Source organism: Lutra lutra, chromosome 3, assembly GCF_902655055.1.
Source record: "Lutra lutra chromosome 3, mLutLut1.2, whole genome shotgun sequence".
In the NCBI taxonomy this organism is placed as follows: Eukaryota; Metazoa; Chordata; class Mammalia; order Carnivora; family Mustelidae; genus Lutra; species Lutra lutra.
Window position 1 is genome coordinate 68,162,853 of NC_062280.1, and position 25,697 is coordinate 68,188,549.

Consider the following 25,697-nt stretch of genomic DNA (forward strand, 5'->3'; position numbering starts at 1 on the left):
TCTTTGTATAACACCATCTTCCCCGCTGAATCTTAAAAAGTAGCTGCTAAGCACTTTTTGAATTAGATTAAGCCTTCAGAACATTTAAGTTCAGTTGTACTTAATGATCAGATAACATGTCAAAATTTAAAGTGGGACTGCAGAAAGACCTGTCAGTATCGAGGTATAAGGCTAAGGTTTTCACGTTTCAAATAGCAATGTAATTAAATTCTTAAGCTAAAAGAACTGTCTACATTAGCACTAAAACATAGCTAATCACATCTGATGTCAGTCAACATTGTATTAAGTTAATGAACAGCAAAATGAACAATATACTCTTTAAATGTTTCGCTGAAACTCTCCCATCATTTTGGCTTCATGTAATAAGGTATTTGTAGAATATGGGTTCACATTTTATGGACCATTTAAAGTGAAAGAGTTTTGTTAGCAGAGGGGGATGGTGATCAGTAGGAAATAAACCCGACTCTACTTTTGAAAAACAACAAAAAAAAAAAAACCCAAAATCTACTCAACTCCCGACTTAAAAATTAGGGTGATTTCTATACTTCTTCTCAACATGCATACACTACAGCTAATTTATATCAAAGATGTTTAAATTATATGAAAAACTGTGTATTTTACCTGCATCAGTGCTGATTCCTAAAGGGAGATCCTTGGCTCATGTCTTAGGGAAAGATGATCTGCTTTAATTCTGAGGACAGAATTCAGGAGACCAAAACCAATGTAAGCTTTAAAATATATTAGAGCCAAAGCTAGCCAGTGACTGAAATTATTCAGCAATGGATCCCAATTTCCCATGTAAAGGAAACAGTAAATGGTTTAGTTTGGCTCAGTTAGCCATCTTGTACCTGTTGGGTTAGTGACCCAAACTATATAGCATTTGTTGGGAAAAACATACGTAGGTGTGTAAGTTGAACTAGGGAGGTAGTTTCATGCTGTGGCTTGTTTTCCTGCATTTCCACACTAGCAGTCCTTTTCATGCACCTGAAAGAGTATGGGAACACAATGATTTATACCACTTATTCCACCTAGTGTTAGATGTATGTGTCCACTTGGTATCTCGCTGAAATTTTAAAAACCAAGCATTTTAATTCAGGACTTTGTGACAATTACTATAGGAACACACTACTTAATTATATGGAAAGATGAAAACGCAAACAACAAAACTGAAAAATTTGTAGGCAGCACCTAAAACACCCAATTAATGCTAACATTTGATTATTATATCTGTATTTTTGAAAAAGAGGATTTGTTGTAATCTAGAGATGAGTAGGTACAGCCCTGAGGCCACTCCTCACAGTGCTGTGTTACTTACCCAGGATTAGCCTTGATAATGACTATTAGGTTCACTTTCACAGCGTGAAGCACTTGATAACTGTCCTGAAATATACTTAAAGAATTTATGAAGTAGATTCTTGAGGAGCCAAGTCAGTCAATATCCTAAATCTTCAAAGCTCCCTTGAAAGGTAATTTTCATAGTCCTTAAATTTTAATTGTCATTTTTATTACTGTTTTGGCTACATTCTCTACAATTTCAGCAGCATCTTAAAGAGACAATGTGTCTGTATGTACAATGAAACAAAATGGCTTGCAACATGAGAAATAAGAGCCACAGTTTAACTGTACAATATTAAGGAGAATCTGTGGTTATCACCTCCTTTTTCGGCAACATGGACAACTTACATGTAGTATCAGTATTGTGAATGTGACAAATAATTCTTACAGGAGTAAAATATAACATCCTGAAAAATAATGGTTTCTACCATACAACGCAGTTAGAAATGTTCACATTTTAACAAATCTGTACAAACCACAAGAAACTTATTTATGGGACCATCATCTCACCTTTCTGATAAGAACCTTCTAGAAATATAGGATAAACATGAACAATTTATAAATCTAGTTATCTATGTGCTCCATAGCCCTAGAACCCAAGAATGTGACTTAATGAACCCTATATGTCCAAGATGGGTCATTTTTACATGCCTTGATTGTTAATGAATGCCAGCCTTTAATATCTATGATGTACAGTCAACTTGCACCTTTAAGGAGGTCATTAGATTTTTTAGCAAAGAAGCAACATCATTTAGCAGCAATTAAAGCGCCTTCAAGAAGACTTAAAAAAAATACAATATCCAATTAGAAAAGCCATATTTTTAAACATTTGTACAAGAATAAGCTGCTGAAACTTGGTAATTGAAATACAACATCTGTACAACAATTTACAATAGAGCTAGAAGGGAATTTATCATTATCCTGCATAGAACTGGTCTTATCTGCATTTGGTTACATACTGTCACTTGTTTATGAACAAGGCCTGGTAACAAAGGGAAAATATCTTAATTCAAACATGTTGAAAACATCAGAGATATTTAGTGAATTCAACTGATTTTAAAACAAGCAGCTCATTTTGTCAAAGGTATAAAGTGTGTAGGAGTAACAGCTCTCCTGTTAATGACTAGTGGAAAAAAAACAAAACAAAACAAAAATGGACACATGGTTTTGAGGTACAACTTGGTAAAAGCCAAAATAGGCAAATGACAAAGTCTAACTATGTCTAATGATTCTAACTCTCACATTCTACTATAAAACACAAATGTCACTGTCATTCAGTTCTTACTTTGGTTTCAGCAGATTAACTGCTGAATGCTGAAGAATGTATCCAGGCACTATAGTTCTTGTGTTAGAAATATTTTTTCCATGTGTTTTTAAATAATGAAAAACTACCCTTCATATTAGAACTCTCTAGTAACAACCAAATGTATTTAAGTATTATAAACGTTATTTACAGTGTTCCCCCAAACAGTTTTTCTTAACATGGTATTCCTGTTTCTGTGCAACAGGCAGTCATCCTTCACTGCTCAAGGTTATAGTCAAAAGTGTACATTTTATTCATTGTCCATGATCCACTCTCATACAAATGACGCCATGAAGAGCTTCAGTTCACAAATAGTTCTCAACCATGTCCTGCGTGAAAAAAAAAATACCAACAGAAAACAATCAAATGCTTTCAAACTCAAGTGTGTATCTGGAAGCAATTCAAAGAGATCATGCCAATTTTGGAGGAAAATCAGTAAGTGATGATGCTTGAGGAAGGGGGTGTGGGGGATGCTGTAAGCCCAGCCATGTGTAAGTTTCCTGAAGAATTCGATCTTCTCATATGCGGGAGAAGGTATGGGTCATTTGCCAGTTGGTGCACATCAAACCGATCTTCTTTTCGGTAGGCCAGACAGCGTCTTATAAAGGCCTTAAAAAAAAAAGGTTCAGAAATTAAAAATTTTGCCCCTTCTCAACATCAGTCAACTGACTCCTATGAGAAGGATGAACACATTTAAGATAATAAGTATGTTTCATTATATATTAAGTATATCTTATTATATCTCACAGCTCTTAGTTCATAGTTTAAAATTATTAATTATTAAAATTCTTACTGCTATCACTTAATGTGCATTAAGGAAAAGTGCATCTCATTTTTAAAGAATTTTATTCCAAGAGTAAAAATTAGCATTTTACTTCTTGTAAACAAGTTGTTGTGAAACATCAAGATTATCCAACGCCAGATCACTTTCATCTTCTAAAACTTATCCAATATCCAAAACAAAAGTTGAAATTCTGTACCCATTAAACAATTCACTTGTCCTTCCCCCAGCACTTGGTAACCACTATTCTGTAAGTGGAATCATACAGTATTTGTCCTTTTGTGTATGGCTTATTTCACTCAGAGTCATCCATACAGTCACATGGATCAGAATTTTGTTTCTTTTTAAGGCTGAATAATGCTCCATTTCATGTACCTACCCCATTTTGTTTATCCATTTATCTGCTGATTGACATGTGCACTGTTTCCACCTTTTGGCTATTATGAATAATGCTGCTGTGAGCAATGGCATATAAATATCTGATCCCTGGACTTGCTGGATGACATGGTAATTACTTTTAAAAACTCAAGTATAACTAACATATAACTTTGTTAGTTTTAGGTGTACAACTTAATTCGATATTTAGATTGCAAAATGATCAGCACAATAAAACTAGTTAATATATGTCACCATTGTTACAAAATTTTTCTTTCGATAAATTTTAAGATCTATTCTCATAGCAACTTTCAAATATATAGTATTACTAATTATAGTCACATACTGTACATTACATTCCTATGACTTATTTTATAACTGGAAGCTTGTCCATTTCACTTATCTCCCAACCCCTACCTTCACTAGTTTGTTCTTTGTATTCATGAACTTGAGTTTGTTTTTTTTTTTAAATAAGATTCTACATATAAGTGAGATCATATGGTATCGATATTTTGCTGACTAATCTCACTTAGCAACTGGCAAGACAGCCTTCTTTCTCATAGCTGATTACATTCCATTGTGTATATACACATTTTCTTGAGCCATTCATTCACTGATGGACACGTAGCTGTTTCCATGTCTTGGTTATTATAAATACTGCTGCAATGAACATGATGGTACAGGCGTGTTTTCCAATTAGTGTTTTCCTTTTCTTGAATAAATACCCAGAAGCAGAATTGCTGGAACATATGGTAGTTATATTTTTAATTTTTTGAGGAACCACCACATTTTCCACAGTAGCCATACCAATTTACACTCTCACTAACAGTGCACAAGGGTTCACTGTTCTCCACACCTTGCTAACACTTATTTATCTTTTTATTATTATTTTCTTAAATAGCCATTCTAACAGGTATGAGGTAGTATCTCACTGTTTTGTTTTGTTTTTTTTTTTAAGCAGGCTCCACATCTAACATGAGGCTTAAACTCACAACCCTGAGATTTAGAGTTGTGTGCTCTACCAACTGAGCCAGCCAGATGTCCCCTCACTATGGTTCTGATTAGCATTTCCCTAATTAATGATGATGAGCACCTTTTCATATACCTGTGCTATCTATTGCCTTTGGAGAATTATGTATTCAGATACTCTGCTCATTTTTACATCAGATTGTTTTTCTTTTTTTTTTTTTTTAAAGTAGGCTCCATGCCCAGTGTGGAGCCAAATGTGAGGCTTGAACTAATGACCCTGAGGATGAAGACCTGAGCTGAGATGAAGAGTCGGACACTTAACCAATTGAGCCACCCAGGTACCCCTTGTTTTTCTGCTACGGAGTTTATATATTTTAAATATTAACCCCTTATCAGCTACAATTTGCAAACATTTTCTTTCATTTGGCAGGTTGCACTTTCATCTTTTTTGATGGTGTATTTTGCTGTGCAGGTGGTTCTTCATTTGATGCAGTCCCACTTGGTTATTTGTGCTTTTGATGTCAGATCCACAAATCCTCACCAAGACTGATGTCAAGGAGATTAATGGCCACATCTTCTTTCAGGAGTTTATTGACTTTAGATCTTACATTCAAGACTTTCATCTATTATGAGTTTTTTTCGTGTACGGTTTAAGACAGTGGTCCAGTTTTCCCAACATCCATTTATTGAAGAGACTGTCCTTTTTGAACTTTATAATCTTGGTTTCTTTGGCGTAAATCAATCAATCATCTATACGTGGGTTTGTTTCTCGGCTCTCTATTCTGTTCCACTGATTTGTCTGTTTTTATGCCAAGATCATACTGTTTTGATTGCTACAGCTTTGAAATGTAGTTCAAAATCAAGGAATTTGATGCCTCTGGCTCTGTTCTTCTTTTTCAAGACTGCTGTGGCTATTCAGAGTCTTTTGTGGTTTCATACAAATTTTAGGATTGGATGATCCATTTTTGTGAAAAATGCTACTGGAATTTTGATAGGGAGTGTATTCAATTTTTAGATTGCTTTGGGTAGTATAGCCTTTTTAATATTCTTCTAATCCATGAGCAAGGAATATCTTTCCATTTATTTGCATTGTCTTCAACTCATTTCACAATGTTGTTTAGTTTTCAGAGTACATATCTTTCACCTCCTTGGTTAAATTTATTCCTAGGTTAAATTGATTCTTTTTGATGCAACTGTAAATAGGACTGTTTCCTTAACCTGATAGTTTATTAGTTTATAGAAAAGCAACAGATTTTTGTGTCCTGAAACTTTACTGAATCAATTGTTTAGTTCTATCAGTTTTGGGCACAGTCTTTAGGAGTTTCTATATATATTGTCATTTGCAAATAGTGACCTTTTTACTTCTTCCTTTCCAACTTGGATGCCTTTTATTTCTGTTTGTTGCCTAACTGCTCTGGCAAGCACTTCCAAATATTATGTTGAATAAAGAAAGCTCCATTTCTCCTTATATAATTCCAGACTTCTAGAATTTTTTTCTGCTAAAACCCCCCTCCATCCTCATTCCATCTTACTGTCCGTTTACTTTGGCTAGAGGGTATGGTGCCATTTTTTTTTTTTCCTTTTTAGCATAAAGACTTTCTTTAGATGAAGGGAACACTAAAGTGATACTGCTATTGGGGTTTGTTTCCTAGGTTGATACTGTATAATCAGTATCCCTTTTCCTTCTCAAATTGGTTCTTATATATTGTCCTTCAAATGTTGTATTAAAAAAAAATCTAACATAAGATGGTACACAAATTCTAAGTATACAGCACAAAGCAACTCTGTAGCTGGCAACCAGAATGAGAACCTCCTAAGTCTCCTCATGCCCCACCCCTATCTAGGCTTTGGCTCTGCTCCCAATCTAGCTGGGTCATCTCTGTCCTGACTTCTACTGTAGTTGAGTTTTGGTTGTTCTGAACTTTACTTAAGTGGAATTACAGCTTATGTTCTCTTTTGCCTGGTGTCTTTCACTCAATATTATATAATATACATTTAATTATATCGAAGTTTTGCAACATTTTCAAGGGTAAACTGATCATTTCCTTTATTTATGGTAGAAATAACTTTAGCTTGTCTTGAAATTCCTAACTTCCACATACATTTGTCAATTAAAAGCATTACAGGAAAACTACAACTAAGATACCTAACTTTAAAATCAAAGCTTAATCACATTAAAAAGTATTTTGTACCTTCTTTGAAATTCATTATATGTAATTTTTTCTCTAAAAACAAACTTAGCTCTTCTTACCCTTATGTCTTGGCTAGCTTACTAGCATTTATCAAAAATCCTTCTGAATCCTTAGGTCTTAATCATTTTGAGTGGTCTCTGAAACTTAAGATGGAGGAATAAAAAAAATGAAGAGTGACTGATATGTCAAAGGCAAAAGCTGGTGACAGAGAGGTTAGGAAGCCTATAAGGAGTAAATGTACTGAAGATGCCCACACTACCAGGTCAGTAAAGGTACTTAATAAAGGTGTCTTATTTCAGGACAAGGTTTGAAAAAAAAACAACACACACAAAACCCCACAAAAAACAATGTACCCCTCTGCCTCCCAGATCTGTGACTGTGGTGCCTGTGAAGAGCCTAAGGCTAGAACCAGAGATGGCTAATTGGGACTTCTTTTTGGCACTATACACTCATTCCTGGTCCTTTCTGTCAGTTAATTTATTTAGTTTCTGTTCCCACCGATGCTGCAGATAGAAAAGGCAGGCAAAATATAGATGCTAGCATTGTCAAGTTCTTTTTAAGGAGCCATATTTACCTTATGAAAAACATGTGATCTTCTTATTCTGAAGCATAATGAATTATCTTCTAAAAGTCATCCAAATAACTTGCTAAAGCCAATTAAGATGCAACAGACAAAATGAAATACAAGACCATTTGCGATTCACAAAAAACCAGTACATTTTCAATTCTGAAGGTCACTATGACCTCAATCAGTGGCAATATCTAACTGTGCTTATCTATATTCTAAAAATACAGAATCTATATAATGCCTGTTTATGAATTATCCTTATGGCCTAGACCAGTCATACCTGGAAAAAAATGGGAACTTCATGTGTTTTTCTTAGGAATTTCATAGGGTTTAAGAAAGAGACGATTCCAACAGGGATCACGGAGATAACAAAGCAGGAGTGAAAATACAAATGTGAAAAGCCACAAGGATGAAAGTGGAAAGACATTAAGCACCATAAACATTTTGTTATTAATTACAAATGCTATTCCATGTTACTAACAGACGAATTAGAACTACAGGAAGCCATTCATCATTGATTCATAGATTGCTTCCTACAAACAGAAGGGATGAAGAAGTCAGGCTTTCTCGAGAGCTACTGTAGGGCAGAAGGTCAACAGTGAATTCTGGGGTCTAGCAGAAGTGAATACTTGGGGCCACAGCTCTGCTATTTACTAGTTCATATGATTCTGGACAAAGTAATTCTGCTATGGCTTAGATGACTTCCTTATAAAATGGAAATAATGAAGATAACTAATCTATACCTCATAAGGCTGTTAAAAGATAAAGTATCAACACAATGCTTGGCACATATCACTAGATGTCAATTATTACTACTTTATTACTTCTTGTACATTTAAGTATCTCAGTATTAGCATAAGCAGATATGTAAAACATAAAGGTCTTGTGATTCTTCCCTAATTTTCAAAGCAAACTGATGTGCTTAAAGAATCAGGGAGTGTATTTGGATCTTTAAAAGGTGAAAACTACGAAAACCAAGGACCGAATGGACAGATTCTACTGTGATAGCAATCCCTTAAAGTACTGTTGACCCTTGAACAATGTGGGGACTTAGGGGGTGCAGCTGAAAATCCAAATATAACTTTTGGCTGCCCAAAAACTTAACTACAAATGGCCTAGTGTTGACGAGAAGACTTAATGATAACATAAACAGTTGAGTAATACAGATTCTGTATGTTATATGTATTATATGCTGTATTCTTTCGATAAAAAGCTAGAGAAAGGAAAATGTTAAGAAAATCATAAGAGAAAAAGTACATTTACAGTACTATACTGTTTGTTAAAGAAATCTACATTAATAATGGACCTGTGCAGTTCAAACCCATGTGGTTCAAAAGTCAACTGTACTTAAGCACAATTTATGAAATGAAATTTACTTTACAAAACCTATTTACATAAATATAATACCTTTGCTTCACTGCTTACAACTGGTTTTACAGGGAACTGGACTTCTGTGGCTTTCAATATTGTATTTTCTTGAAGAATGTCTTGTTGTGATTGATTGTGACCAAATGGCTTAAAAAAAAAAAAAAAGTTTAGAAATTTCTCCCAAAGTATTTAAGCAGAGTAATTATCAGTGAATCCCCAAAATATAAATGATTTGTGTTCTGAAAAATCTTCTTCGTTATCTGGAACTTGGGATGCATTCTCACAGAAACAAAGTTACAACTGATGAGGTGAGTAAACCCATCTAATCGATCCTTAACATAGCTTAAACACGGTGAATAAGCACAGAAAATAATGCTGTTGCGATATATTTAAGATGAAATAAAAATATTAAAAAATCAAAATTTATTTTATGACTGTTTTAAAAGTAAGTAGTAGTGGAAACATATGTGAAAATTCCAAAGAATAAAATACTTTTACTACGGTACTGTCCTTCACTGACAGCTCTGGATTTGTTCCTAACTTGCAGTGACTTCCCACAGAAGTCCCTTCACCCTCTCTCCACACTGATGAAGGAGTTGGGAAGTATCTACAGGAGCTTGCAGCTCTGACTTCAAAATAAAGAGAGGTTTTGGAAGAATTAAGACAAAGTTTGACAGAGTTTCCCTGAGGAAGCACAAGGGGACACTATGCCCAGGCTGAACCTGGTACGTGTGTGCGGTGAGGTAGGAGTGGAGGAGACAATGTGAACAAGTAGAAATAATGGAGTGTTTTGTTGGCTTGAGTATCCCTAACAGGAGAAAATGATGGCACTATTGATAGTTTCTTTCACTTAAAAAAAAGGCAGTGTGTGTGTGTGTAAAGGGACAAAAAGCAGATCAAGAAAGCTGCTAGGACATTAAAATAATCTGTATGACCCATGGAAATTTTAGCAAGAAACAAAGGCCTGGCTTTCCTTAGAAGGATCTACACTGACTTCAAGTTAATGAAATTTTACATTTAAGAGGGAAAATTCAACTTAACTCCACACAGCAGAATGTTGTATACTGTAACTTACCTTTCTACCATAAAGACACTGAAAGAAAATAACACCAACTGACCACACATCGACCTTGTTGGAAATCTTTGGTGGTTCTTTTCCAACTACAAAACACTCGGGAGGTAAATACCTACAGTTTTTTTGGGGAGAAAAGAGGAAAGGATACTATTAACAATCTGTAACTTAAGTCTTCTAAACATACCTGTAGAACACTCAGAATACTAAATACATAAAATCTCAGATGACTTTCATGAATTCAAAACTTTGTAGCATTTACATCCTTGTATCATTTGACTCGAGTCAAAACATACAACTTTGTGATAAAGTATGCAACACACACCTATTATGTGTATTATATATACTAAATTATTTTTCATTTCTGTAGGTAATATACATATATCAGTAGAAATTATAGTGTTCTACTTTGAGTAAGCAATAATAAATGCTCTCCCAAGCCCCTTCACCTGTGTTCAAACTGTAGGCAATTCTCTTCCTAACACACATATCTGACCAGCTGGCTCTTTTGTTTAGAAAAGTACATCATCATGCACTGCCAAGGTAAGACCTCACTGCTCTTGGTTTTAACACAGACCCATCCTATAATAGAAGCAACTGGCTAGGCAGACAATTCACTTAGTTCCCCACACTGCTCCCCCGCCCCCACATGCTTCTTAATGTGACCAAATCTAATGCATTCCCTAACCACTCGTAATCATTTGGTGAGCACCTTTTTATTCTTAAGACCAACTGGACCTCCATAAGCCTCTGTTCCCTCCAGGCTGAGTTTTGCTTCTTCCCCCATGTAAGCAGCTAATATTATGGTACCTCTATTATGTTATTAAACTAAAAATCACACCGAACTGTGAGCAGCTCAAGGAGTTATTATTCCCTGTGCAGTTTCTGAACACTAGCAGGATCTGAAATAAATTAAGTATTCAAAAATACTATTTTCTACTTTTAGGTGCTATTTGTAAGTTCATAATTTTATATAAAGGAAAGTAAAAATAAATTTGTCACACCTTAGCATTTAAATAAAAAGACCCATCAGGGATGCAAGTATCTCCCAACTCTAAAATTTAGATAAACTAAAAAATCCTGAAAAGTTATTATACAGCTAAATGGGAATCTAACTCTTTTCATTTAGTTTTATACTATGCTTAAAATCATTTAAATTTCAGCAAGATATGCACAGATTTCTGAAAAAAACAAATCAAACTTCTTGAAATAGAACCACCAAAGATGGGGCACCTGGGTGGCTCAATGGGTTAAGCCTCTGCCTTCGGCTTAGATCATGATCTCAGGGTCCTGGGGTCGAGCCCCGTGTCCATGTCAGACTCTCTGCTCAGCAGACAGCCTGCTTCCCTCTCTCTCTGCCTGCCTCTGCCTGCTTGTGATCTCTCTTTCAAATAAATAAATAAAATCTAAAAAAAAAAAAAACCACTAAAGATGACCAATAACTCATTTATAATGTAAATCCTTTCCTACACTCCCAAATCAAGTAAAAAGCCAGATTTATGAATAAAAGTATGTATTTCGTGTATATTTATGAGACAAGAACAGCTCTTAAACACTATGCTACACTGTCTCTTGAGACAAAAACCTATAAGCAAGGAGAGAATTATAGGAAAGACACCAAAGCTATTTGGGAAGAAATGACCACCAGGATTTAGTGAAGGACTACATTTGAGACCTGAGAGGGAATGAGGGACAAAACTAATTTTCTTCTCAGTGATACTGACAAATAGTTTACATCTACTCCTAAAAGACTATACAGAATATCCCAATTTACCAAATACAAAGCTAAAAAAGCTACTGTGGCTGTAGGAAACTAACCATTTTTCAAAACATGTTTCTATGGGAAATGCATTCCAGGTTACTACACAGAAATGCTCCAGCCTGAGGAAAATCTCCTTGCCCAGCTTTCCACTAGCAAAGCCAGAGTGCGAGGGAAACAAATAGTGGAAGTCTCTGCAGAGGAAGGATGATCTATTATTGAGAACTGTCTAAATCTATTATTTTAGGCTATCTTCCATGGAATCCAGAGTTCTACGAGAGACTTGTTGCTAAAAGTCTGAAGACTACTGATTGAGGATACCACCTTTTAGGGGGTTACTAGTTTGAATGACTTGACTTTCTTTGGAATCACTTTGATTTTCTTCAAATATGGGCTGAAAAAACTCCATGATTATCTTACTCATACTCCTAGAAAATGCTACAAGCAGAATTTTAAAGTTAAATGACTTTAAAAGAACATATGAACATGACTAATCCCTATTTCATGAAAAGTTCATACAGATCTAGAGCATCTTATGGAACTGGTTATTATGTGCCTAGGCTCTGTGAAGACTGTTCCAGAAACCCCAATGTCACATTTATGTGTGTAGTCTCTATCTTGTTCAGTAAAGTTAAGTACAATTATCTCTCTAATTATAATCTTAGTCCTTTTTGCTAAACTAAGTTTGTCTTGAAATTTTATAGTCTATATTCTTCACTTTGGTGAATTTGACAGTAAGTCTGAAAATTCACACTGAAGTGATTTTTGTCAACACCTAGGTATTCTGAAGGGAATGACATTCCTTTAGACTTAGATCTGTGAACCTACAGTTCTATCTAGAGTTTATATGTATGAAGTTATGAAATGGTATTTCTGAGAGCCAAGTCCAAAGACTAAGAATATTCCAAACTTCTTTCCCATGCATGATCAACAAAACCCACATCTCCAATAAAAACTGTCACCACAGAACCTCTACACAGAGGACTTCATGCTTATGGCTACTGCTTATAATAGTCAGGAAGTTATCTTCACTTAAGTATTTTTAACCGATGATAAACCTCACTTATACAAACAGAAGAAAATCCATGATTCTCCATGTGAGGAGTTACTGGCTGGTAGATACTGAAGTCACTTGCCAATGCCTAGTTCTTCTCCCTTTACTTTGCTGATATTTACGGTTAAGACCAGAAGAGAAAAGAAGACTTGACAACAGTCATCTCCCTCCTGACTCACACTTCATATCAGAACTCTTACCACAGTAAACTCAAAGATATATGAAAATAAAAATTAAACTCTCATAAAAAGTAATCTAGACAATTTTGCTATTTTAAATTATACATTTACCAGTAAGTGCCTGCCCCTTGAGAAGTTAGATCCATTCCATCTACACCATAGCTATCATCATCCATGATCTTGGACAGACCAAAATCAGTGATTTTGATTTCTCCACATGCTGTGCCATCTACCAGAAGGATGTTTCCTAAGAACAAAATATAAAGGCTTTTTTTTTTAATGATACACAGATGACATCGGGGGAACAGATACATATTTAACATACGTAATTAAAAATGTAAATTTAAAATATAATTTTAAAATATGGTGATTCAATGGGCATTTTAAATTCTTCTAGTATTCCACTGACTTTACAGAACTACACCAAAAAGGTTTTCAGATAATTAATAAATATGACTTTTAAAAACTATAGGCTTTAGAACTTTAAAAAGTTTAGACAAATTTTATTAATTACCTGGCTTAAGATCATAATGTATAATAGGGGGTTTGATTTCATTGAGATATCTTAGTGCATTTACAATCTGCATTACAATAGACCTAGCTTCCTTCTCTGACATTAATTTATGTTGCTTCAGATAGAAATCCAAGTCATTGCCTTCACAGTATTCCAACACTGTACAAAACCTACAATGAAGAAGAGAAAAAATTAGACATAAAACATTACCCAATAATTTATTATCACAGTGATGAAATGAAGAGTATATCATCATTACAGAATAAAGAGAGCAAAAGCAAACAGATTTTTTCTTAAAAACTAATCCTTATATTCACTTACGTATCTGTATCCAAGGAGAAATAATCATAGAGTTTAACTATTCTAGGGTGATCCAGTTCTTTGTGTATTCTATATTCTCTGCAGGCGTGTCTACGGGAAGAGAAAGTCTATTTATTCTCCATGACTATTAAATGTATTTTCATTCGATAAAAACCAGAAGGTATTAATACTTACTTGTGGTAGTTTTCCTTCTTCTCATCCCTCCAGCTTTTATTAAGCTGGTGGATCTTCACAGCAGCATATCTTTGTTCATAAAGGTCAAAAGCCTAAGATTCAAGGCACAGAAGAGTTAGGACCAAAGACCAACTGAATGGCTAAAGAGATTAAAAAAAATTGGTGTAATTTTTATAATAATATGGAATTAGAATATACACTACCGTTTTTGGTCTGCTATGACCAAAACAACATATTTACAGTCAGAAACAAGATACAAATTCCATCATATACATCAGAGAAAACTTTAATGTGAAATTTCACATTCAGGTTTCATAAATGCCAATATATTGAATCACGATAAAACAATAAAGCCGTTATTTCTTTTTTTAATATGGATCTGGCTCCTCTACAGTAGCAAAAGCAGTAAGCAGCCAACAAAACAGATGGCTATAGTGTATTTTTTATGGGTTGGATAAAGCAAACCTTTTTCCTCTACCTTTCCTAGCGATCCCTCCCACTTCCTTAAAAATAAACAAGTTTGGGCAAAAAAAATAAAATAAAAATAAACAAGTTCCTAACAATTTCCAACTGTTTAAAAAATTCTAAACTTTATGAAACTGTTCAAACATAAAGATACATCAGTATCACACCTAACTACATCAATAATGATTCCTTAAAAATCTCTTCTAATACCCAACTTGTCTTCAATTTTTATTGGTTGTCTCAAAAAAAGAGGTTTTATACTGGTTTGTTTGATCAACAGCCTTCGTCTTACGAAAAAAAAAAAAAAGAAAGATCAGTCTTCTTTTAAGGTCTCAGGTAATCAAAACATTTTTAAAAAGACTTTAATGTCATTTAAGAGCGATCTAATAATTTAGGTTCTGTGATTTACAGACAAGGTACCCCCTTTAAAAAAAAAAACACTTAAATTTTACGTATTAGAAAGAAGGTCCACAGTCTCTACTCCCCCATCAACTTAACCTAAAAATAAGAACAGCAGACTGTCACAAAACTATAAAAGCCTAAGATCAGAAATATTATAGGATGCAGTAGTTAATAATATTTTGGAGTCAGATAACCTTATCAGCTACAAAACTCTGGGTTGTTGAGAAGATTAAATGGAGTAAAACACATAAACTGTTAAATACTAGCTAATTATATTATTAAAAGCTTAAAGAAATAGAAAAGATTAAAAAGAAAAGTTCATGTGAGGGAATGTAAAAAAGCATAAAGGGTAACAGAAGAAAATAAATACACTATACTAATAAAAATTATCAATATATATGGACTTATATATGACACATTTTTCTCCCAAGATTAGGTGAGTAAAGCATACCCTTCCCATAGGGCTAATAAGGACGATTACTGAGCAACTGATTCAGTATTTCTACCTTGGTGTAGATCAAAGTCTGTCTTTTTTGACTCACAATCTGCTACTTTGTTTCACAGTGGACCTGTCAACCAGTGAAAAGGCTTTGAAGGGGTTGGAGAAAGTGGTTAGTATTTAGGTCAGTACTGAACAAAGTTATTAGGCCCCAATCTGCATTTTCTATTTCCTACATAAGCCCTTTCTTCAAAAAGAAAAGCTCCTCTTAGCCCCTATCTGCGATATTAGAAACAGTGCCAAGGCTATAGGGCACTGGCAGAAGGCTGTCATGAAAGGTCACGACAAAAAGCTCAGAAGCTGGGCAACATTAAGGCTGAGCAAGTGCTAACTATACTTTTGGTGATTTTTAGATTCAGAGTGAGCCATTATGATTTTCTTTTCTACTTTGTGGCTTCAGTAAGCCTACTTGAACCACTAAGTGCTTAACGATGAACTACTATTCGAATCAGAGAACCAGGAATTGGAAGAGCCATAGATCACTTCTCATGAGTGATGAGGGATAGAGCCACGTGGTGCTTAATGCTTGTCCAACTTAACACAACAAAAACAAAATGGTTGACAGTTGAACAAAGATCAGAACTGAAGTTTTCTGAATCCAAATCCCATTATTCTTTCCTAGAGTCAGCAACAGAATCCAGGTTTGTCTTCAGTAAACTGAGAAGGCACAGTCCTTGCCTCACTGAAGAGAGAGTATTTCTAATAATAGTCTGAAGAGCTTACATTTGCTAAGCACCAGTGTTCCTTGAATAGCTCATCTAATCATTACAGCAATCCGGGGCACCTGGGTGATTCAGTGGGTTGAGTGTCTGACTCTTGGATTCAGCTCAGGTCTAGATCTCAGGGTCCTGGGACTGAGCCCTGTGAAGGGCTCCATGCTCAGCATGGAGTTTCTCTCTCCCTCTATCCCTATCCCCATGCTCGCTCTCTCTCTCTCTCAAAAATAAGTAAATAAATGTTTAAAAAAAATCATTACTACAATCCTATGATGTAGGCACTGTTATTATTCCCAGATGGAAGAGTGAGACAGAGGACGGCAAGTCATAAGCCCAAGTATATACAGTTAGTAAACAGCAGTCAGTTCTAGTCAGGATTCAAACCCAGCCTATCTGGCTTCAGAACCCAAGCTCTTAACCACTAATTGTACTAATACATAACAAAACAAAGCACAGAGTGTCAACAAGGAGCTATAAAAGGGAGACCCACAGGGAAGTCTTCTACAGGAATTAAGTTTAAGGTGAGAATAAGCCCTTTGATAAGACTTCATCCTAATTAGGAGCAAATGGGCAGTCCCTGGGGCTTATAAGCAGGCGCATGAGATGATCAGACTGCATTTTATAAAAAAGCCACTACAGCTGCAGCATACATCAATAACTGGAGAGACTCAATGAGCCCTAAAGATGGTAATTAGCTAGGAGGCTCAGGGAGCAATGCAAACAAGAGACAAAGAGGCCTTGAGCTAAGACAGAGAGGAGAAGGGTCATTGCTAGATTTAAGAGAGCTTAATGATATAACTTAGCAGTGGGTACCAGGTACTGGTTTTATGTTGAGGGAAGAAGTTACGGAAAAGGTGGAGCAAAGGATGGCCTCTAGGTTTTTCACTTGAGGGATGGATTAGATGGATGTATTACAGTGGGGAGCAGTGTCAAAAGGAAAGGTTTTGGAGAAGAGGTAGGTAACTTTTGGGTCAGATCTGAATTTGTTCTGCATATGAAGCCTCCATGTGAGGTAAAAAGACTAAGTCATGTATACCAACAGATATGGAGCTCAGAAGGAAAGTGTAAGATGGATATTATGTATACTGCTAAAATAATGGCTTTCTTTTCCTAAGAATGAAAATCCTCTTTGGATTTCTCTTGGTTAGGAGAAACAGGCATTAATGTAGGTCTTTTTGTAAAAAAGTGAAGAGGCCTAACACAAACTTTGGAAAGCAGGAGATACACTTCCCTTCACGCCATTTTGGCTTATGAAAGGTTTCATTGGAAATTCCACTTTTGGATAGCTGGGAAACCTTATTTGAAAAGAAATTCTTCTTTATAGAATATAGGATGATAAAAGACCTTAGGAACTACAATTTTTTAAAAAGATGTATTTATTTACTTGAGAATGAGTGCATGAGTTGGGGGGGAAGAGCAGAGGGAGGGGGACAAGCAGACTCCCCTCTGAGCTTTAAGCCCAACCCCATGACCCTGAGCTGAAATAGAGTCCAACACTTAATGGACTAAGCCACTCAGGAGCCCCAAGAACCACAAAATGTAAAGGTTGGGCAGAAAGATACAACATAAAGTGAAAAAAGGTAAGATACAAAACATTGAACATGGTTGACTAAAATTTTTCTACATTTATACAGGTGCACTTAAGAAATACTGACCTTGGGTAGAGGTTTGGATAAATTTAGGACATGTAAGTCTTGTGACATGTTTAAATTAAGGGGTACAATCTTTCCACAAATGTACTGTATTAAATAGCCACCTGCCTCTCATGATTCTAATGACCATTATTTGTATCAGACTGGCTACTGGTAATGAGGTACCCAGATATCAGTGTGATGCATGGAGTCTCCACTCTTGAGATTAAGACAACATAAGCCATGAGGCTCTTTTGTAATGAGAGCTGGGACATAAAATCAGTCAAAAAATCATAAATCAATCAATGAAAGACAAGTACTTCTTAACCATGTACTTCTCTATCTTTGCTATTTTAGTGTAAGAACAGAAAAAAAAATCTGTATTACCTTATACACTTCACTAAAGCCACCTCTACCAAGCAGATGAAGTAACAAATATCTTTCATTTAACGTTGGGTGATCTTTGAACCTTAAGGGTGGGAGAAAAAGATACTTAGGTACATAAAAACACATACAAAAAGGTTCCTTACCACAATAAAGTTTCACTCTCTCTTCTATTTCAAGCTATTTCTTTCTCAGCAACTCTTCTGCTAATTTTGAATTCCATTCTGTACTGCTTTTCTTTCACGGCTGCACGGCTACTTTCAATCTGAACTCTTTGATGTTCACTAAGCTTAACGTTTAGCTGAACATTCAGGTTCAATAACCAACAGCACTCTGATAAAGACTTACCAAATCCTGTATTTCTAAGAGCTTTATGAAATCCCACAACTACTCAGTAGGAATTATTTCCAATGGAAAAATATACTTTTACATGGGAGTACGGTTAATCAAGATTTTGCAGTAGTACTGACATATGATTAAAAATAATTATATGTATAAATTGGCCTTCATACATGATTAAATTTTACTGTCTTTGGACTTCTTTAAATAAAATTTCAATTCCCAATTAAAAAATGAAAGCTTAAAAAAAAGAAACTTAGAAAAAAAATCACTTACAGATTAATACTCTTAATACTATTTAACATTTACTGCTCCTGCTATATATTAAGCATTTACATGTATTAACTCATTTATTTCTCAGCCAACCCTATGAAGTAGGCCTTGCGACTATCTTTTATTTTACAGATGAGGGCACCACTGCACACAAAGGTTAAGTAACTTGCTCTGGTCGACAGTTAATATATGACAGGGCTGTGCAGAAAAAATTGATTCCAAAATGAGCACTCTTGAAATTAAAAAACAAAACAAAATCCAAAACAATGACAGCTTTATTAATTCCATGTGTAAATATATTTTATTTTATTCAAAGTCAATTGGATAAAGTTTTGGCAATTTCTTTTCCTGAAGAACTTGTTAATAGAAGAGATTTCTGCCAAGTTTTTGTTTTTGCTTTTTTTAAAGTAAACTTTTTTGTAAAGCAAACCCCAATGTGAGGTTCGAACTCACATCCCAAGATCAAGAGTCGCAAACTCTGACTGAGCCAGCGAGGCACTCCACCGTTTGGTTTTAAAGTGAAATGAAAAGCTGTAACAATTCACTTAATTTTCATCAAGTGGGCTAACTCATATCCACAAATAAGTTTGAATATAATTTTCAGAAGAGACAACTGTAAATTAGTTTTGTCCTATCCTCTTTATTAGAACTTTCATCTGGTACATAACTACATTATTTCATTCACCTTATGCAGAGGAAGGATCTGTACATTTATGAATTATACATACACAAATGATCATGAATAGGCCTTCTTTTAAGCAAGATATTTATCGTTCATTAGAGAAACTAGCCATTTCTAACCGTGACTTTCATATTAGGTCATGAAGCTTTAAATGACACAAGTCTTATAGATAAAGTAGAAAAAGACACTCTTCCCTTCCTTCACATCAATTAAATCCCAAGTAGTGCCTTGGTTAATTTCTATCTTCTTCATAAAGCTTCCACCAGTCCACAGTTATTTTCTCTTCTTTTGAGTTAGCATTGTTATCGATGGCACTCATTTTGATAAGCAAGATAAAGACAGAGGCTATAATTTAAACTTATTTCTTCTACAGTTTTTGCATAAATTGAAATAATTTCAACTATGGCTTACTGAAATACTGTTAGTTGAAACAATTTCTCCTTCACTATTGTAGTATTTACTTTGGTATTCAGTCAACAAATATTTGGGGCCTAGCATGTGCCAGGCACTGGTCTAAGGTTTGGGGATAGAGCAAAAATAAAATGAAGTCTCTGCTCTCATGTAGCGTACATTCTAATGTGAGGAGACAGACAACAACAGAAAAATAAATCTAATTCCAGGTAGTGATAAATGCTATGAAAAAATAAAGCAAGGCAAGGATACCGAGAGAAGAGATGGAATGAGGCAAGGACTGCTATCTTATACAGGGTGGCCTAGGGACAGCCTCTCTAATGATCACTTGGAGTGAAATAAGGAGTAAGCCCCTCAGATATTTAGAGGAAGAACACTTCAGGCAGAGGAAATGACATGCACAAAAGTCCTGAGATGGGAATGTGCTAAATAAACATGTTCTAGGGGGCCAGCTTGTGCACAACATATAAATGAAGGGAGGATGACAGAGATGGGGGTGGTGAGGTGGCCAGAGACCAGATCACAAAAGGCCTTCTAAACATGGGAAGGACTTTGGATTTTTTCTTTGGATTTTTTCTAAGTGTTCTGAGAAGCCCCCCAACAAGAAAATATTGTGTGCATGCTCTCCACAGGAGAGAAAAAACTTTTTATCACATAAAATTTGTATATTATGAATAACAACTTACTGCGAATTATCTTCATTATTTATTCTTTTGAGCTCTCGAATATGAAGATTTCTGACTCTTTCCAAACGTTCAAGTTCTGCCTGGATTTCTGCCTCTTCCTGAAAATGAAGAGAGGGGACTATAACAAGCTCAATTTATTTGCAGTATAAAAAAGATATTTTTACCCATGCATCAATTTTTTACAGTGATGGGAAGAATAGTATATTATAAAGTACAACTGAGTTAAAAGACCAAAGCGTACTTTTCAATGCCTGAAAGATGGAAAGAGGTAAGGCAAAAGCCTATTACAAGAAACCATCCTCCACATGAAAATCTATACCTAATGAGATGCTGAGTTTTATTCTGTACTACAAGAAATCTATTTTTATAATATCTAAACTGAAAATGACTGCAAGGTAGTTGAGGCTGACTTATAATGCAAAATGAGATGAAAATTTTATTTCTGGTACATCCTAATTTTAATTTAAGAGGGAATAATTTAATAATACAAAACAAATGAAGGTATTTTACAATAGTCAAAAAAGGAAGAAAGGAAGAAGACAGAACCACTGATTATTTCTAAACCTTACAATGTCTGAAACAAACACACACACACACACACACACACACACAATCTGACCACTCACTTAGGATAAATCCCCCTACACTCTTAGAGACTCTAAAAACAAAAATTATATGGACAGCTGTGGTAGATCCTCAGTTATTAGAGCAGCTCTAGGCAAATTCTAAAGAAATTAACATTTAATATGAAAACTTTGATAAATATATTTCATGTCTCAAAATATACAATTTTGAGAACATTTAAAAAAAAATCAGACCCCAAATAAACAACCACCCACCTTATACATCTCTTTGATTTGTCAATATAAATCTGAATACTCCACCAGGGACAGACAAGGATATACCAAATTTTGGTGGAAAATTCTTGAAATGCCCAATTTTATAATATTTCTGAGTATCTGTTGAGTAAATCAACAAATACAAATTGCCTTGGCCTAAATGTGTATCCACTAACATTATAAATCTATACTACATGGAATAGAAGTTGTTTCTGAATATTACACTTAAACATATCTATATTATATTAGCTCCTTTTAATGATTTATTTTTTATTTAAAAAATCCTTTATCTAAAAAATAATTGTGAAGTTTACTTTGAAAATATAAGTATCATTTCATTCCAAAGCAGAGAGATGTATAAAAGGTGTAACACCTTTATCTAAGGCTTAAACTGAAAGGAATATTCTAAGTATGATAGAGAAAAACAAATGTTTGCAGATTAAAAAAAACAATCTGAGTATATTGTTTGTATTCCATTTGACCCTTAAAGTTATTTTTATTATTTGAAAATGAAACTCAAACATTACTTATTGCAGAGATATTTAATATGGAGTAGGCATTAGATGATAAATAGAAACTTTCACAGTAAATTTAAATGAAGATAAACCTTTCTAGAATTTTGGGGAGATTTTTAAAAATACCTAAACAGACAGTTTTAATTTAACTGAAATTTCTTAATACAGCTTCAGTCACAAATATTTCTTATTTTAATGAAAAAAGAAAAAGTAATAAATAGCCTAAGGGATTAAATAATTGAAAATTCATCACAAGGACAGCAAACAGATTAAAAACTTTTGGAACAAGACTCAAATCATAGCTTAATTGTCTTAATTTATAAAGACCTATAAAGTAGAATAAGAAACTGGCTATATAGGTATGTCCATGAGTATGAAAAATTCAAATTCATTTATACCGCAGAACCCTGAAAGTGTTAACTCTTTCCTTATGTATTACTAACATTTTCGATCTTAAAACTTGCCATTAATTTGATACTCACACATGTAGGAAGCAACTAAACACTTGGTAGGCTGGTAGAATTTTAAATATCCGACAATGTCTAATTATTAGGATAACTACAATAAATTGATTTAACTTTTATTTGAAATTGTGGTATGGGGATACTATTTCAAAAGAGAATTTATAGAAATTAAATTTTGCTGAGTCAATAAATACATAATTATGAGATTCAACTAGATTGTTGATAGAATTAATGTGTTTAATATTTTTTAGTAATCTTCAGAGGTCCATACAATGGCAGTAACCAATATTGCAAAATAAATACTCATTAAAGAAAGTAAAATGTAAAACTGAGGGTTGCTGGGGGGAGGGGGGTTGGGAGAAGGGGGGTAGGGTTATGGACATTGGGGAGGGTATGTGCTATGGTGAGTGCTGTGAAGTGTGTAAACCTGGCGATTCACAGACCTGTACCCCTGGGGATAAAAATATATGTTTATAAAAAAAATTAAAATTAAAATTAAAAATTAAAAAAAAAAAAAAGTAGAATGTAAGTCTTTGTCAGTTAAGTAAACTTTTTATCCTCTATAAAACTTGACAGGTATGTCCCATAAAATCTTACAATCTAAAAGCATAGGCAAGCTACATTTGGTTTGAATTATAAAGGTCACAGGAAAAAACAAAATGTCGGAAGCACTAAGGAAAAAAAAAAAAGAAAAGGAAAAAGCTGGATCCTCCATATTTAAGAGGAAATGTCAAGTAAAGGAACTTTTTTTTTCCTAATAACCAAGTCTTATATAACAATAAACATAATTCCTTCATAGTCAGTGGAATATATTTACATTTTATCTTCAATATTATAATTTATTATTTATTCCACACATCTTGGACCTTAAACTAAAGTGACATACTTCTGGGGGAAAGATAATTCTGAAATGCTTAAACCTCACTGGGGGCAAAAAAAAAAAAAAAAAAGCATACATACTCTTATGGACTGAAGGTTTGTGTTCCCCCCAAATTCATGTTTAAGCCCACTGTGATGGTATTTGGAGATGGGGCCTTTGGGAATTAGATTAGGTCATGAAGGTGGGGCCCTCATGGTGGGATTAGTGGCTTTATATGGAGGGGGAGAGAGAGAGAGTTCTACCCTCCCCATCTGGTCCCCTCTTTGTGGGAGTACAGATAATAGGACATGTGAGGACTTGAGAAGGCAGCCATCTAAAACCAGGAAGAAGGGGCACCTGGGTGGCTCAGTAGGTTAAAGCCTCTGCCTTTGGCTCAGGTCATGATCCCAGGGTCCTGGGACCGAGCCCTACATTGGGCTCTCTGCTCAGTGGGGAGCCTGCTTCCTTCTGTCTCTCTCTCTCTGCCTGCGTCTCTGCCTACTTGTGATCTCTGTCTGTCAAATAAATAAATAAAATCTTAAAGAAAAAAAAGAAAACAACAACAGGAAGAAACAGATCCTCAGAAAAAATCGAACTGTGCAGTACGTACCCTGATCTTGGATTTCCACCTTGTGAGAAAATTAATTTCTGTTGTTTAAGACACCTAGTCTATAGTATTTTGTTACGGCAGCCCAAAAGATTAATACACGTACTTTCAGGCAAATGTTAGGACAATACAGCCTCTTTACATAAAGGGGCAAAGCCCAGTTTTTGTATGGCCCCTGGGTTCAACAGTCTAGAATACAGTAGTCTCATCAACAGATCTACATTTAGTGCAGTCATTTCCAAAGATCTATCCTGTAGACTACACTCTCCTTGCTTGAGATCAGCATTAATCTCTGGGCGGTCCTCAAAATTAATCACTTTCAGAGGGCTCAGGAGAACCAAGTGTGACCCAGACTCACAACTGACCTGAGTTTATAAACAATGGAATCTTCACACCCACGGCAAAAAACTAGGCCAGATTACTAAAATATAAGAGAGAGAATCCAACTAGATAGATGGGGCTTAAGAATACCAATTTCAATCCTTGAGTCATCCACTAGCTGAGCAGTTAAAGCAGAAGAAGAAACATGTATAAGAACAGACTTTTGAGTGAGAGAGAAAGAGAGGTAGGTTTGGAGATCACATTCGGTAAAAGGAAACAGCTCTTTTCTGTTTAAACAGAAAGATACAGCAATGGACAATTTAACCGTATACACTACAGATGTTCTAACAGTATTTTAAAATAAGCTCTTAATATTCTGAATTAAAACCCAAGTCCCATACAAGTATACAACAACAGATCTCAATACTGCCTCATTGCTTAACCTACAAAACACACCACCTCCCAAAACTTTTAACTTTAAAAAATTTATATGGAAGGCAAATTCCACAGCAACTTAACCAAAATGGTTTGTCCTTCAGCATAAGTTTGACATAAAAATGCTTTGTATTTGTAAGCTAAGTCTTTTCTGGCAACTTAATATCCCCTTGGCTCGACTTCCTAAGCCAAAAGTCAGCAACAGTAATATAGAATCTCTGTAAAAATCCAGGTTAAAACTGCTAGGTCGATTTCGGTGCATTTCCCATAATGGCGATTTTTAGAACAGCAACTACTAAAAGAAAGGTGGGGTGTGTAGGCATTAAAGCTATAAAGCTTACAGAATTATAAAATGCATCTTCACATGTAAAACTAATATATTCCCTGAAAAGAATTAAACATACTAGTTTAAACTTCTTTAACAAATCTTGAGTATGTTACATGTTATATCCACAAAAACCCCTCAGTTTGGGGTGCCTGGGTGGCTCAGTGGGTTAAAGCCTCTGCCTTTGGCTCAGGTCATGATCCCAGGGTCCTGGGATCTAGCCCCACATCGGGCTCTCTGCTCAGAAGGGAGCCTGCTTCCTCCTCTCTCTCTGCCTGCCTCTCCCCCTACTTGTGATCTCTGCCTGCCAAATAAATAAATAAAATCTTAAAAAAAAAGACACACACAGGTATAACATTTATATGTAATTAAATTATTTAAAAAAAAACCCTCAGTTTCGAAGAGCTGCTTTTCTATAAAGCCAAGATAAGATAAAGTATTTTGATATATCATTCTCAGCTTGAGAATGAGAGTTGGTAAAAAAAGAAATTCTGTATGGTATACTTTGAAGATGGCAGAAGAGGAGAAAAGCATATCACTTCCAACAGTCTATTCAACAGCACTGTCACATTACTCGGTCTAGGAAAACTAGTTCAGAATGAGGTTTCAAAAAGTTTAACTCCATATTCATTTTACTAATACGAACAATATTAATCTCTCAAAAGCTGGTATCCATAGGTCCTCAAATTTTTTAATTTCATAAACTATAATGTCATTCTAAAACTTCATCACCAGGAAAGTGAAAGGTGAAATTCACAAAGGTACTATTGAAAGCTAATGGAGAGAAAGAGCCGTGCAGAAAAAAAGAATTAAAAAGAAAATCATTAACAATTTACTTAATCTTTATCCCTGTCATATGTCCCCAGATTATTTCTATTAC

General features: G+C 34.9%; 1 protein-coding gene across 2 annotated transcripts in view; it reads right to left on the reverse strand.

The window, feature by feature from the left end:
• Positions 1-1,482: 1,482 nt before the first annotated feature.
• TLK1 (tousled like kinase 1) overlaps positions 1,483-25,697 on the reverse strand; it is a 142,687-nt gene continuing 118,472 nt past the window's right edge. Inside the window, exons 13-22 of one of the 2 annotated variants that reach the window (XM_047722116.1) lie at positions 20,453-20,550; positions 18,065-18,146; positions 13,965-14,056; positions 13,791-13,880; positions 13,470-13,639; positions 13,067-13,202; positions 9,967-10,078; positions 8,931-9,038; positions 7,530-7,602; positions 3,117-3,247 (exon numbers count right to left, since the gene is read on the reverse strand). In XM_047722116.1, the coding sequence (XP_047578072.1) occupies positions 7,573-7,602; positions 8,931-9,038; positions 9,967-10,078; positions 13,067-13,202; positions 13,470-13,639; positions 13,791-13,880; positions 13,965-14,056; positions 18,065-18,146; positions 20,453-20,550 (918 nt within the window). In that variant the 3' untranslated portion in view covers positions 3,117-3,247; positions 7,530-7,572. Of the gene's footprint in view, positions 3,248-7,529; positions 7,603-8,930; positions 9,039-9,966; positions 10,079-13,066; positions 13,203-13,469; positions 13,640-13,790; positions 13,881-13,964; positions 14,057-18,064; positions 18,147-20,452; positions 20,551-25,697 lie in introns of both variants that reach the window. The other variant, XM_047722115.1, reaches the window with a different exon arrangement.